Raw genomic sequence first — 13,906 nt, forward strand, 5'->3', positions numbered from 1 at the left:
GTGACTATGATAAGAAGAAAGTTATTTGTCATTACTGGCATGAATCGGGACACTACAGGCCACAATGTCCCAAACTTAAGGAGATGAGAGAAAAAAGAGCTGCAATTGCTGGATCGGAGCCTAAAGATCAGGATGCACCAGGTTCCCTGGCCCAACTAATGGAGATTCTTCAGCCTCTCATCAAAGGTGCCTCTTCCTCATCTAAAGCTTCAACCGGCGCAGCAGCCTCATCTTTTTCTAATCTAGGTAAAATTTCTTGGCTTCTTGACTCTAGTGCATCTTTTCATATGACCCCAAATAATCAAAGTCTATCCAAATGTGTTAAAAATAAAACAAGTGTGTCAAAGGTCTTTACTGCTGATGGGACTTCTCTTGAAATAGAAGGAATAGGAAATTTTGAAAAAATTTATAAAACAAAAAAAAAATTATTCTAGAAATTAGACATGTTCCCAAATTAAATTTAAATCTTTTATCTGTATCTCAAATTTCTGATTATGGGTGTAATATTTCTTTTTCTTCTCATGGTTGTTGGGTACAGGATCGCCAGTCAGGCAAGCTGATTGGGGAAGGCCATAGAGAAGGAGGACTTTATTACATGGATATTTTGGAAATGCCGAAGAAAGTTTTTTGTTATAATATTCAAAAAATAGAGTTGGAACTGTGGCATAAGAGACTTGGTCACCCACATATAGCCAAAATCCAACATTTTCCAAATCTAGGGAAATTTTGTAACTCTGAATCATTTGATTGTAAAGATTGTATTCTCGGGAAAATGAAAAGATTACCATTTCAGAACAGAACCTTTTTCTCTTCAAGACCACTTGAATTAATACACTCGGATGTTTGGGGTCCTGCACCAGTAATTTCTAAAGGAGGATTTATTTACTATGTTATTTTTGTCGATGATTTCTCCCGACATACGTGGATGTACTTTCTCAAACATAAGTCTGAAGTATTTTCATACTTTCAAACTTTTCATAATATGGTTAAAAACAAGTTTCAAAATGATATTACTATTTTTCGCACAGATTCAGGGGAGAGTTTTTATCCACAGATTTTCAAAATTATCTTAAATTGCATGGCATCACACATCAAAGATCTTGTCCTTATACACCTCAACAAAATGGACTGGCAGAACGAAAACATCGCCATATTATAGAAACCACTAGGACTTTATTAATAGCAAATCAAGTCCCGAAAGACTTTTGGGCAGAAGTTGCCTTAACTGCCACCTATCTCATTAATAGGATGCCATCTTCTTCGTTACAAAATATCACTCCCATTGAAAAACTTATGAACATTTCTCCAGACTACTCTAGACTAAGAATATTTGGGTGCAAATGTTTCATATTTACTGACAAAAATGATAAACTTTCCCCTCGTGCGATTCCCTGTGCCTTTTTAGGATATGCTGAAAACTAGAAAGGTTATAGATGTTTTGACTTCAAAAATAATAAACTATATGTGTCTAGAAATGTTTCCTTTCTTGAAAATGAGAGCTTCTTTGATTTTAGAAAATTAAAAGACGTCACTGAGTACTCCTTTTTGCTAGATCTAACATCAACATCTGATGAATATGACCTTGACTGTAACTTTGATGATGATCAAAGAATTATTGATCTTAATGTTGAAAATGAAGAAGTTCATAGAGATACTAGTATTCAATATTCCAGGCGACAAGAGTCTAATCCTCCATGTGCACTTGAGAAATATTCTAACATTCCAACTAGACAATCAACCCGAATCTTGAGGCCTCCAGGAAAGTTTGTATCATACGAGTCTTTCTCACCCACATATAGGGCAGTTATTGCATTAATTCACTCATATGAAGAACCATCCACATATTTTCAAGCAAAAAATGATATCAAATGGATAGAAGCCATGAAAGCTGAATTAGATGCACTTGAAAAGGCTTCTACATGGAATATTCAAGATCTTCCTCCAGGGAAGAAAACTATAGGATGTCGATGGGTTTATAAAATTAAAACCAAGAGTGATGGTACTCTTGAAAGATATAAAGCTTGTTTAGTAGCCAAAGGTTATGCCCAAGAATATGGGATTGATTATGAAGAAACCTTTGCTCCGGTGGCTCGTATGACTACTGTCTGAACCTTAATTGCCTTACCTTCTATCAAAAAATGGTCTATTTTTCAAATGGATGTCAAAAATGCTTTTTTAAATGGAAAGCTAGTTGAAGAAGTATATATGGAACCCCCTCCTAGTCTAAGTATTTCTAAGGGTAAAGTCCTTCGCTTAGAAAAAGCTCTTTATGGACTTAAACAAGCACCAAAAGCTTGGTATGATAGGTTTAGTCGTGTTATGATTCATATTGGTTTTCAATTCTGTTTAACTGACACTGCTTTGTTTATTAAGAATTTTGATGCAGGGATCATTGTGCTTCTTCTCTATGTGGATGATATGATCATCACCGGAAGCGATAAACAGGGAGTTGAAACAATCAAAACACTTCTTAAATCTTATTTTGAAATGACTGATTTGGGCTTGTTGAGATATTTTTTAGGCATTGAAGTTGCTTATTCTCCTAGAGGATATTTATTATCTCAGACTAAATTTGCTTTTGATATTGTTTTCAGGTCTGGTATTACTGATGATAAGAAAATCGACACTCCAGAAGTTGTTAATGTTAAAATGAAGATTGATGATGGAGAACTTCTTGCAGACCCTACTCCTTACAGACAGCTTGTCGGGGCACTTTCCTATCTATCCATTACCAGACCAGATATAGCACATGTTGTTCATACAGCAAGTCAATTTCAACATGCTCCTACTTCTGTTCATATGGGAGCAGTCATGCGTATTATCAGATACATCAAGTCCTCTCTTTCACGAGGACTTTTCTTATCTTCCTCCTCTTCTCTTAATTTAATTGCATATACTGATGCTGATTGGGGAGGTGATCCCAATAACAGACACTCAACCACTGGCTTTTGTGTCTTTTTAGGAGAATCATTAATTTCGTGGAGGTGTAAAAAGCAGCAGAAGGTATCTCTCTCATCCACCGAAGCTGAATACAGAGCCATGGCAACCACGACCATGTAAGTAGTTTGGCTCCGACGACTGCTTGCTGACATGGGAGTTGAAGCAACAAAAGCTTCACAAATGTGTTGTGACAACAAAAGTGCGATCTACATTGCCAGTAACAGAACATTCCACGAACGCACCAAACACATCGAAATGGATTGTCACTACGTCAGAGAGGAATATCTACACGGGATAATTGATCTGCCATATGTCACTTCAGAATATCAGTTAGCAAACTTCTTTACAAAGCCTCTCGCTGCTCCCCGATTTCACTTTCTCTTAGACAAACTTTCGCTCATTGTACCGTAAGTTTGAGGGGGAGTGTTAAAATGTAAAACTGTACATATATGCATATATAATAATATTATATTATTATATATATATACATTTTTCATTTCTTTTTTTCTGTAATTTTTTTCCTTTATTTTTATTTTTTGTCTTTATGTCATCTAGTTCAGTTTGAACTAGAATGACTGTTGCTAGTCAAGTCCTGTCCAGACTTGACTAGCAATAGAGTTGTTGGACTGACACAGTCCAACAGCTCTTAATAGAGTTGTTGGACTGACACATTCCAACAGCTCTAAATAGAGTTGTTGGACTGTGCCCAACAGCTCTATTGAGTCCTCTTTCAGCTGTGTATATAAAGGTGTGCAGCCCCTCTTGTATTTTACTCCAATGCTTCTTAAGCAATTGGTTTTTCATATCAATAAAGAATACATTTTTATTTTTATTTTGTTTCCAGTTATACCCTTTTTAAGGGTTATGCTTTAGTGTCATTCTTGACACTTGCTCTTGTTAATCTAAGCTCGTGTTTCGAAGATCCCCATTTCATTTCAGAGAGAAGCCTTAAGAGAGCTGTTGGACTCTCCAACGGCTCTAATAGAGCTGTTGGGGAGTCCAACAGCTCTTTTTGGATTTACTTTTTTGACTTGGTCAAAAAGGTAAAGGCCAAATCAGTCCAATGATGGACTGGTTTGGCTAATTCTAGTTGTATTTTAACTAGAATTAATTAAACGAAAAATCCTAACTAGAAAGGAGATAAAACATTACATGTCTATGAGATTACATATGAGATATTATATGAGATTACATATTTTAACACTCCCCCTCAAACTTACGGTTGGATAACCGAAAGTTTGCCTAAGAGAAAGTGAAACCTAGGAGCAGCGAGAGGCTTGGTGAAGAAATCGGCCAGCTGATATTCTGAAGCAACATAGGGAAGATTGATGGTGCCATGCAAAAATTCCTCTCGAACATAATGGCAATCCATTTCTATATGCTTGGTGCGTTCATGAAATGTCTGATTGCTTGCAATATAGATAGAGTTTTTGTTGTCACAACACAGATTTGATGCTTTTGGACTTTCAACTCCAATATCGGAAAGTAGACGTCGAAGTCAGACTAATTCCATAGTAGTTGTAGTCATTGCCCTATATTCAGCTTCAGTTGATGAGAGAGAGACCTTTTGTTGCTTCTTACATCGCCAAGACACCAAGGATTCTCCTAAAAAGACACAAAAACTTGTAGTTGAGTGGCGGTCATTTGGATCACCACCCCAATCTGCATCAGTATAAGCAAGCAATTCTAAGTTAGAGGAAGCGAATAAAAATAATCCTCGAGAAATAGAATTTTTGATATATCTAATAATACGCAAAATTGCTCTCATATGAACAGAAGTTGGAGCATGTTGAAATTGACTGACTGTATGGACCGCATGTGTAATGTCAGGTCTTGTGATAGATAGATACGATAGAGCCCCAACAAGTTGCCTATACGGAGTTGGATTCTCGAGTGGCTCTCCATCATCAATCTTTATTTTGACATTCACAATCTCAGGAGTATCAACATTCTTTCATCTGAAATACCCGACCTGACAACAATATCTAATGCAAACTTAGATTGAGTTAGCAAGTAACCTCTAGGTGAGTAGCAACTTCTATACCAAGAAAATATTTCAAAAAACCCAAATCACTCATTTCAAAATGTGTTTTGAGAAATTTTTTAATATCATAAACTCTGTGTTTATCACTTCCAGTGATGATCATGTCGTCAACATAGAGTAGAAGGATGATAATACCTGCATCAGAATTCTTAACAAACAAAGTTGTGTCAGTAAGACAAAATCGAAAACCAAAATCAAGCATAACCTTACTAAACTTATCATACCAAGCTTTTGGAGCTTGCTTGAGACCATATAAAGCCTTGTTTAGGCGAAGTGTTTTCCCTTTAGGTATATTCATTCCTGGTGGTGGGTCCATGTATACTTCTTCAACTAAAGTTCCATTTAGAAAAGCATTTTTAACATCCATTTGAAAGATATGCCATCCCTTTATTGATGCAAGAGTTATTAGGATTCTAACAGTGGTCATTCTAGCTACTGGGGCAAAGGTATCTTCATAGTCTATTCCATATTCTTAAGAATAGCCTTTTGCCACCAACCGGGCCTTGAATCTTTCAAGAGTGCCATCACTCTTGGTTTTCACCTTGTACACCCAGCGACAACCAATAGGTTTCTTGTTGTTTGGAGGATGGTCTTGAATGGTCCAAGTATTTGCTTTTTCTAAGGCTTCTAATTCGACTTTCATAGCCTTGACCCATTCTGGTTGATCCTTGGCTATATCATAATTGGGAGGTTCTTCATAGGAATGAATTAGAGCAATAAAGGCTTGATGTTTTGGTGAAAAAGACTGATATGACACAAACTTTGCAGGAACCCTCGAGATCCTAGTGGATTTTCTAGATGAAGAGGCAGATTCATGTTCCCTTGTGTATTTATCCAGGGCACACTGTCTTTCTAAATTTCCTCGTCTAGAGTATTGAATACAATCTTGACTATTTCTATGAGGATCAGAATCAATCACATCCATCTGATCATCTAGATCAATTTCTCTTTCACTATCCTTTGTAACTAGATCCAACAAGAAGGAATACTCATCTATTTCAGTAGAATTTTTGTTTTCAAAAAAACTTTCATTTTCTAGAAAGGATACATTCCTTGAAACGTATAACTTGTTGTTTTTAGGGTCAAAACATCTGTATCCTTTTTTATTATTTGCATATCCTAAAAAAGTACAGGGTATAGCACGGGGAGAGAATTTATCATTCTTATCTGTAAAAACAAAGCACTTGCACCCAAACACCCTCAGTCTAGAATAATCAGGTTTTTGTTTATAAAGCTTTTCAGTAGGAGAAATATTCTTTATTGAGGATGAGGGCATCTTATTAATAAGATACACAGCAGTTAAAATAGCTTCGGCCCAAAAAACTTTAGGAACTTGACGTGTGATAAGTAGTGTTCTAGTTGTTTCTATAATGTGTCTGTGTTTTCTCTCAGCTAATTCATTTTGTTGAGGGGTATAGGGACAAGATTTTTGGTGTGAAATTCCATGTGAGTTCAAATATTCTTTAAATTCAGTTGATAAAAATTCTCCCCCTGAATCAGTGCGAAATATTAAAATATCATTCTTAAATTGATTTTTGACCATATTATGAAATATTTGAAAAAAAGAGAACACTTCAAATTTGTGTTTGAGAAAGTAAATCCAGGTATATCGGGTAAAGTCATCCACGAAAATTACATAGTATAAAAACCCACCTTTTGACGTAACTGGTGCAGGACCCCAAACATCAGAGTGAATTAATTCAAGTGGTCGAGTGGAGACAAAAGTTCTTTCTTGAAATGCTAGTCATTTCATTTTTCCAAGAATACATTTTTCACAAGTGAAAGTTTCAAAATTACAAATTTTTTCCATGTTTGGAAAGTACTGAAGCTTGGATATACAAGGGTGACCAAATCTTTGGTGTAAAAGATCCAAGCCTACTTTTTGAACATTGCAGCATAATGTTTTCTTGGGTAATTCCAAAAAATCCATGTAATATAAGCCTCCTTCTCTATGGCCTTCCCCAATCAGCTTCCATGACTGGTGATCCTGTACTTGACAATCATGAGAAGAGAAGGAAACATTACACCCATGATCAGTTAATTGAGAAACAGATAAGAGATTTAGATTAAGTTTGGGGATATATCTAATCTTTGGAACACAAAATCCTTTTGAGTTTCGAGAGTTATTTTCGAAATTTCCTATTCCTTTTATCTCAAGGGATGTTCCATCCGCAGTAAAAACACTCGATCCACTTGAGTCATAACAATGCGACAGTAATTTTAAATTTGGTGTCATGTGAAAAGAAGCACCAGAGTCAAAAAGCCATAGGGGTTTACCTGGATCGGAGGTGCCAACAGAAGAGATCGCAACTCCAGCTGAGGGAGAAGTTCCTTTAAGAAGAGGTTGTAGAGCCTCCACCAGCTGAGACAGAGACATGTTTCCAATGGATGTCTCATTTGATTCTTTTGATTCAACAACAACTACCTTCTTCTCATAAGTTTTTTTCAACTTTGGACAGTAAGTTTTAACATGTCCGGGTTCATGACAGTAATAACAAATAACTTTTCTCCTTTCAAAATTGCCTCCTTGCCTTTCATTGTTTATTCTCCCAATATGTGGAGGTTTGTATGTGCAAATGTGATTACCTGGTCTAGATACAGCTAAAACTGTATCATCATCGCTTTTGTCGACTCGTTTCTTGAGTCTATTTTCTTCCATACTTAGCTCTTCAATGGTATATTCAATAGAGGGAACATTTCCCCGATGTAGAAGAGCGGACTTGGTTGATTCAAATTCGGGTCTCAACCCATTTATAAATTGAAGAAAATGCTCCGCATTTACTTGATTTTGGCGAAGCTCAATGTCTTGTGGACAATGCCACTTTGGTTCAAGAAGAACCAACTCTTCCCATAGTTCGGATAAGCTATTGTAGTATCCTCTAATACTTCTCTCTCCTTGAACCATATTCCGAACCTTTTCTTGTAAGTTACATATATGAGCAATATCTTTAAGAGAATACATTCTCTTAAGATATTCTCACGCATCATTAGCATGTTCAAATTTTGCGAAACTTGAACACTTCTTTATGTCTACACTAGAAATTAGCCAAGACATGATCTTGGCGTGACCCATTCTTCATTCTTTCCATTCCTTTTCATATGTGGAGATGGCCTTAGTTTTTTCCACCTCCGAAAGAGGTACTTCTCTTCCACCTTTTTCTTTAGTGAGCGTTAGTTTAGGTTCCTTATCGGTTCCATCAACTAAGCCCCATAGACCCTTTCCCCAAATAAGATGATTCATGATTGAAGCCCATGTTACATAGTTTGAATCGTTGAGTTTTATGGACTTAATGGTGACATTATCATTGTCATCCATTTTACAAGCTTGGGAATGAGAGGGGAAGAAGAAAAGCAAGTGGGAAGAGGAATATTTTAACCACAAAGATCGAAAATAAGTAGCCTTCCACGCCCTTCAAGGCTACACACGAGCACTCCTTCAAAGAGACTTCACTTTCTTGAAGAGTAGTTGCATGGCACGCTTCCCAATACACGTCCACCGACCTTACTCTGATACCATGTAAGAAAGTGAAAAATACGCTACAACAAATGTCTCTCAACAAGTTCTCACAAATACATCATAAGAACCGCAAAGGTTCACAAAGAGAACTTAAGAATACACATAACCCGAAACGGGTATAAAAATGAAAAATAAACAATTTTATTGATTTGAGATAAAAACCCAAAACAAGAGTAAGTATTTACAAGGGGAATAGCCCCATATTTATAGAGAGGTAGAGAGAAGCCTTAAGAGAGTTGTTGGACTCTCCAACGGCTCTAATAGAGTTGTTGGGCAGTCCAACAGCTCTTTTTGGATTTACCTTTTTGACTTGGTCAAAAAGGTACCTTTTTGACTAGTCAAAAAGGTAAAGGCCAAATCAGTCCAATGATGGCCTGGTTTGGCTAATTCTAGTTGTATTTTAACTAGAATTAATTAAACGAAAAATCCTAACTAGAAAGGAGATAAAACATTACATGTTTATGAGATTACATATGAGATATTATATGAGATTACATATTTTAACAATAACAATACCAAAAATTACCACTAATACTACTAGTAAAACACCTGCAGAGACTATAAACAGAAAAGCCATGTTTTGCATGGCCCCCCAAGTTTCCATGTGCAGCATCACAACAAACAAAATACAGAAAAATGCAATTCAAGGGCCAATCCCAACAACCAGGGTCGGAGCCACATTGGGGCCATGGAGGGCACGTGCCCACCCTGACACAAAATTTTCCCAATAAGAGGTTTGAATGGCTAGCTATTGCCCAGCCTAACTCTCTGCAAGGTCAGGTCAGGGTGGGCACACATAGACCCGATCCAATCCCCTCCCCATCCCACATCCCCAACTCTCTCTCTCTCTCTCTCTCTCTCTCTCTCTCTCTCTCTCTCTCTCTCTCTCTCTCTCTCTCTCTCTCCACCCCCGACAGCTCCGGCGACCAACCCCTCAGGCATAAAGGCCGCAACTCGGAGGAGCCGGAGAGCTGGGTATTCTATTTTATCCGAAGGTGATGTTGGTGGAGAATGGTCGCCACAACTGCTCGTGGGTGGAGGAGGAGGCCTGCAGTAGCGCCAGGTTTGGGAGTTGCTCCACCGTGGATGAACACCAGCAGCAGGCACAAGGCTTGTCATTGAAGTTGGACTATGAGGAGATACTCAACGTCTGGTCTGACAAGGGATCGCTCTACATCGAGGGAGAGTGCCCCCAAACTGTTCCTCATAATGATTCTTAGATGATGGTCTCTCTCTCCCCCTTATTATCTCTCTCTCAACTTTGTCGGATTGGGTTCGATCGTTTGCCATCCGGCGGTGGTGCATGGTCATAGCCCCGGTGGCTGAGACGTCAAGTCTTCTTCTTTCCAAATCCTTTTTCTAGAAGGTTTGATGGCGTTTTGATTTCTGGTTTTTTTTTCAATTAACCTAATGTATTGTTAGGGTTTAGGTTTTTATATAGTTTTTTTTTTAAATACTATGAATGTTTAGTTAGGGTTTTAGGGTTTCTTGTATTTTATTTTTTAATTACATTAAACATGAGTAATGAACGCTTGATTTTGGCTAGGATATTAAGGATTTTTTTAATTAGCTTAAATCTATGATTTTTTTAATACTTTGGGTATTGATTGGGTTTTTTTCAAATGACTTGAATATGTAAGTAATTACGGTTTTGAAGGTATTTTTGTGGTATTTTTCTTTCAATTATCATTAAGCATGATTCCATTAATGAATGCTTAATTTTGGTTATCAAATCCCTAAATCTTTGATTTTTTATATAATTTAAATATTTTTATTTTGCTTTGTCAAGTGACAAAAATATTTAATTTGGAGTTTTGCTTTTTTTTAATTAGCATATTTATGACTGTTTGAAAAAAAGATAGCATATTTATGAATGGTGTTTGTTAGGATTTAGGGTCTTGATTTGGTATTTTTATATTGACATAAACGAATAAATTATGGTTCTAAGGTTTTTTGTGTCTATTTTAATTACCATTAAGCATGAATCAATGAATATTGTGTGAATTGATTTTGGTTAGAATATTAGGTTTTTTATTAATTAACATAAATCATAATTTTTGACATTTGTTGGAATTGAGGTTTTGATTTGGTTTTTTTAGAATGATATAATATTTGGTTATGGTTTTAAGGTTTTCTTGTGCTTTTTTTTTTAATTACCATTAAGTATGAACCATGAATATTGTTTGATTTGATTTTGGTTAGAATATTAGGGTTTTCCTATCAATTAACATAAATGCATAATTTATGATGTTTGTAGTTATTGGCATTTTGATTTGGGTTTTTTATAATGGCATATATGTTTAGTTTATGGATTTAGGGTTTTCCTGTGGGGTTTTTTTTAATTACTAATAGGCATGAATCCATGTCCGTGAATTTATTTCAATTAGAATACTAAGAGATTTTTTATTAATTAGCATAAATGCATAATTGTGATGTTTGCAACAACTAGGGTTTTGATTTGAACTTTTTAGAATAACATAAATGTTTAATTATGGTTTTAGAGTTTTTTTTAAATTACCATTAGGCATGAATCCATGAATATTGTGTGATTTGATTATGGTTAAAATAGTAGGGATTTTTTATCAATTAACATAAATGCATAATCTATAATGTTTGTAGGAATTAGGATTTTGATTTGGTTCTTTTAGAATGACATAGATGTTTAGTTGCGATTTTAGGGTTTTTTTGTGTTTTTGCTAATAATCATTAGGCTGTTTGGTTTTGGTTAGAATATTAGGGTGTTTTATTAGTTAGCATAAATGCAAAATTTATGAAGCTTGTAGGATTAGAGTTTTGATTTGTTTTTTCTTAATGTTGTGATTTAGTATATATTATTAATATTTATTTTATTTTATTTACTTTGCATTTGTGCCCACCCTAGGTTAGAATCCTCGCTCCGCCCCTAGAAACAACACATTAAGTAAATACCTGAAGTTCAAAATATGGGATAATACTAAACATAAGGACAAAAGATGCATACATTACCGTTTAAGAATTAGTCATAAACTTATGGACTAATGCCTCTATGCACCAAAGGAAGACTTACCTTTAATGTTTCGAAAATCAACATTGATAGATGACCTTCGATCATTTGACGTAAATACAAATTTTTCTTCTGTCTGCATTTGGCCAAATGTTACAGATCAGCATATCATAAATCACATATGGAATCAAGATAAGAACATTTTTTCCTTCCAGAGGACCAAATCATACTGTATGTCAAGTTAGGCTAGATGTATAATACTATAATGGACACATGGTTATCTGTACATCCTTCTCAAACAAAAATTTGTCATCCATACATGTCTCCACAGTTCCAGCAACAACTTACTATGAAAATAAAATATCTAACCGATAAGAGGTTTTCCAGTCCAAATATTCCCGCAAATTGTTATAGTAACAAAACAGACAAGTAAGATGAACAAGTTAAAACACAACTGTCACATGCAGCATGCATGAAATGCATGCTTTGCAGAAGGTAGCATGGAAAGTGAAGCATCAGATAAAAAATATGTTATGGACAACAAAGTGACCAGATTGTATGCAGCCTAATAGCATGTGAAACAAGCGATCATCCAGCACCCAGAAACTCTGATTGATGTCACTAAAGACCACATTTTTTGGTGATGTCATCTGACCAATTTGAGAAATTCCAAATCCTTCACTATAAACTCGCAAGTTTGTGGCTCCGCTAAAAGTCCATTCTTTAGGCAGAAGTGATGTCGCCGGCTATAAAAATTACTCAAATACCCTTACAATAGCATTACAGTATACTGCGTAACAAGGCAAACTGTGAAACAAGGTTCCTTTTCCAAAATATATGCTCATTAGATAATTTTAGACAAAATCCACGATAGATAACTGACGTATCGCTTTGTTGTTAAGCAAATTGGAGTACATAATGTGTTTAATTTGAGTCTTTGACACAGGCATGCCCTAATCTGAAGTCTACTTGAAGTAAAAGACCCTCATATGAGTGTGCAATAAAATGCCTCGAGTAGTAGAAAAGGGGCTCCTTTGCTCTTAGAAACAGTTCCTGGCCATCTAGTCGTGACACCCATAATTTCTACTCAATAGTTATACATTGAAGTATGTTGAAGTACAGGAAAGGAATGTGAAATTTAGCCATGATATGGGAATAAACAATGAGCTTAAAGCGGTAACAATTAACAAACACAAATAAAAATTAAGATATAATTCTCAACTGAACCAGCATTAAGCATCAAACAAAAAACAAAACAAGCAACAGCAAAAAAGAGTCAATAAAGTACCATAACTAGAACTCCCGGAATCCCTGGATCCTTCACCAAACTCTTGTACTTAGCTCGCATGGTAACAGTAGACGACATTCCCAAGGTGATTCCGTTGACCGCAACAAAACCTAATCATCAAAATACGACTCAGGGGCCAGAGCAATGACCACGAGAAAAGGATAAACAGGAACACACTAGAATTTTTTTTTTTTCGACAGCAGGGAGGCACTACACAAAGTGTTAATCGAGGCCCAATGCAACGTCAGGCAGATCGCTTCCCTTCTTGCAGCAACACTCGCATCGTCCTTTTGAAACGCATTGATCAATCGCCCAGTCAATGGGAAATAAACAAGTAACGCGATAGTGACACTCTTAAGTTGAGAACAAGCAAGCATTCCGCATAAGTACCACGTTAAACACTAACAAAATAGGGCATCGAAAAAAAAGATATATACCACCAAATTTGCCCAAGAATAACAAAACAGCGGCGATGGTGATGGTAGTATCGGAGAAATAGTAGGGAAAAATAAACAGCAAACCCATCGATCAATAGGTGAAACAACCGAATAGAGGCAAAACTAACAGAAAACGATAATGAAAAACAGAAGGATTGCCAAGAAGAATTTCGAAGTTTTAACGCAAGAGAAAAAGTAGGGCTAATTCATCAAGAAACCGGAAGCGCGAGAAAAGCATACCTGAGACGATTAGGGTTTTCACCGTATCTGACGGCGAAGATCGACGAGACAAGAAAAGGAGAGGGGAACGAATGGCGCGAAGACGAGAGAAGGGAACTCCGATGGCTCCAGAACCAGGGGTGAGCGTCATATATATACATATGGAGCCAGGTGGCCGTGGCGGGACCCGCCTTTGGAGAGGGTTATTTGGTTACATTTTAAGTATGTGGATTTGGAAACGCATTATAAATGAGTTGGATTCATGCTGAACCAATACTATATCTGACTTTTCATGAGTGGGTCTGGTTTTAGATCCGGATCTGACTAGACTTCTGCATTAGGATGTGATCTGACCGCCTTTGACAATGGATCCGCAAGACACAAGCCAACTATTTTGGTTTCCGGATATATAAATTAGTTTGGGTCAGGATTCAGTCTAACATGGTTTTGAACCTTTTTGTTTCTCTGATTCTGAACT

General features: G+C 36.4%; 1 protein-coding gene across 1 annotated transcript in view; it reads right to left on the bottom strand.

The window, feature by feature from the left end:
• The window catches only part of LOC149819272 (general transcription and DNA repair factor IIH subunit TFB1-1-like), a 120,413-nt gene extending 106,834 nt beyond the window's left edge, over window positions 1–13,579 (bottom strand). The window contains exons 1-3 of the mRNA XM_089986370.1: window positions 13,450–13,579; window positions 12,773–12,882; window positions 11,548–11,620 (exon numbers count right to left, since the gene is read on the bottom strand). Coding sequence (XP_089842496.1) covers window positions 11,548–11,620; window positions 12,773–12,882; window positions 13,450–13,579 — 313 coding nt within the window. The remainder of the gene's footprint in view (window positions 1–11,547; window positions 11,621–12,772; window positions 12,883–13,449) is intronic.
• Between the last annotated feature and the right edge of the window lie 327 nt (window positions 13,580–13,906).

Source organism: Nuphar pumila, chromosome 13 (assembly GCF_984573655.1).
Source record: "Nuphar pumila chromosome 13, dmNupPumi1.hap1.1, whole genome shotgun sequence".
Lineage (NCBI taxonomy): Eukaryota > Viridiplantae > Streptophyta > Magnoliopsida > Nymphaeales > Nymphaeaceae > Nuphar > Nuphar pumila.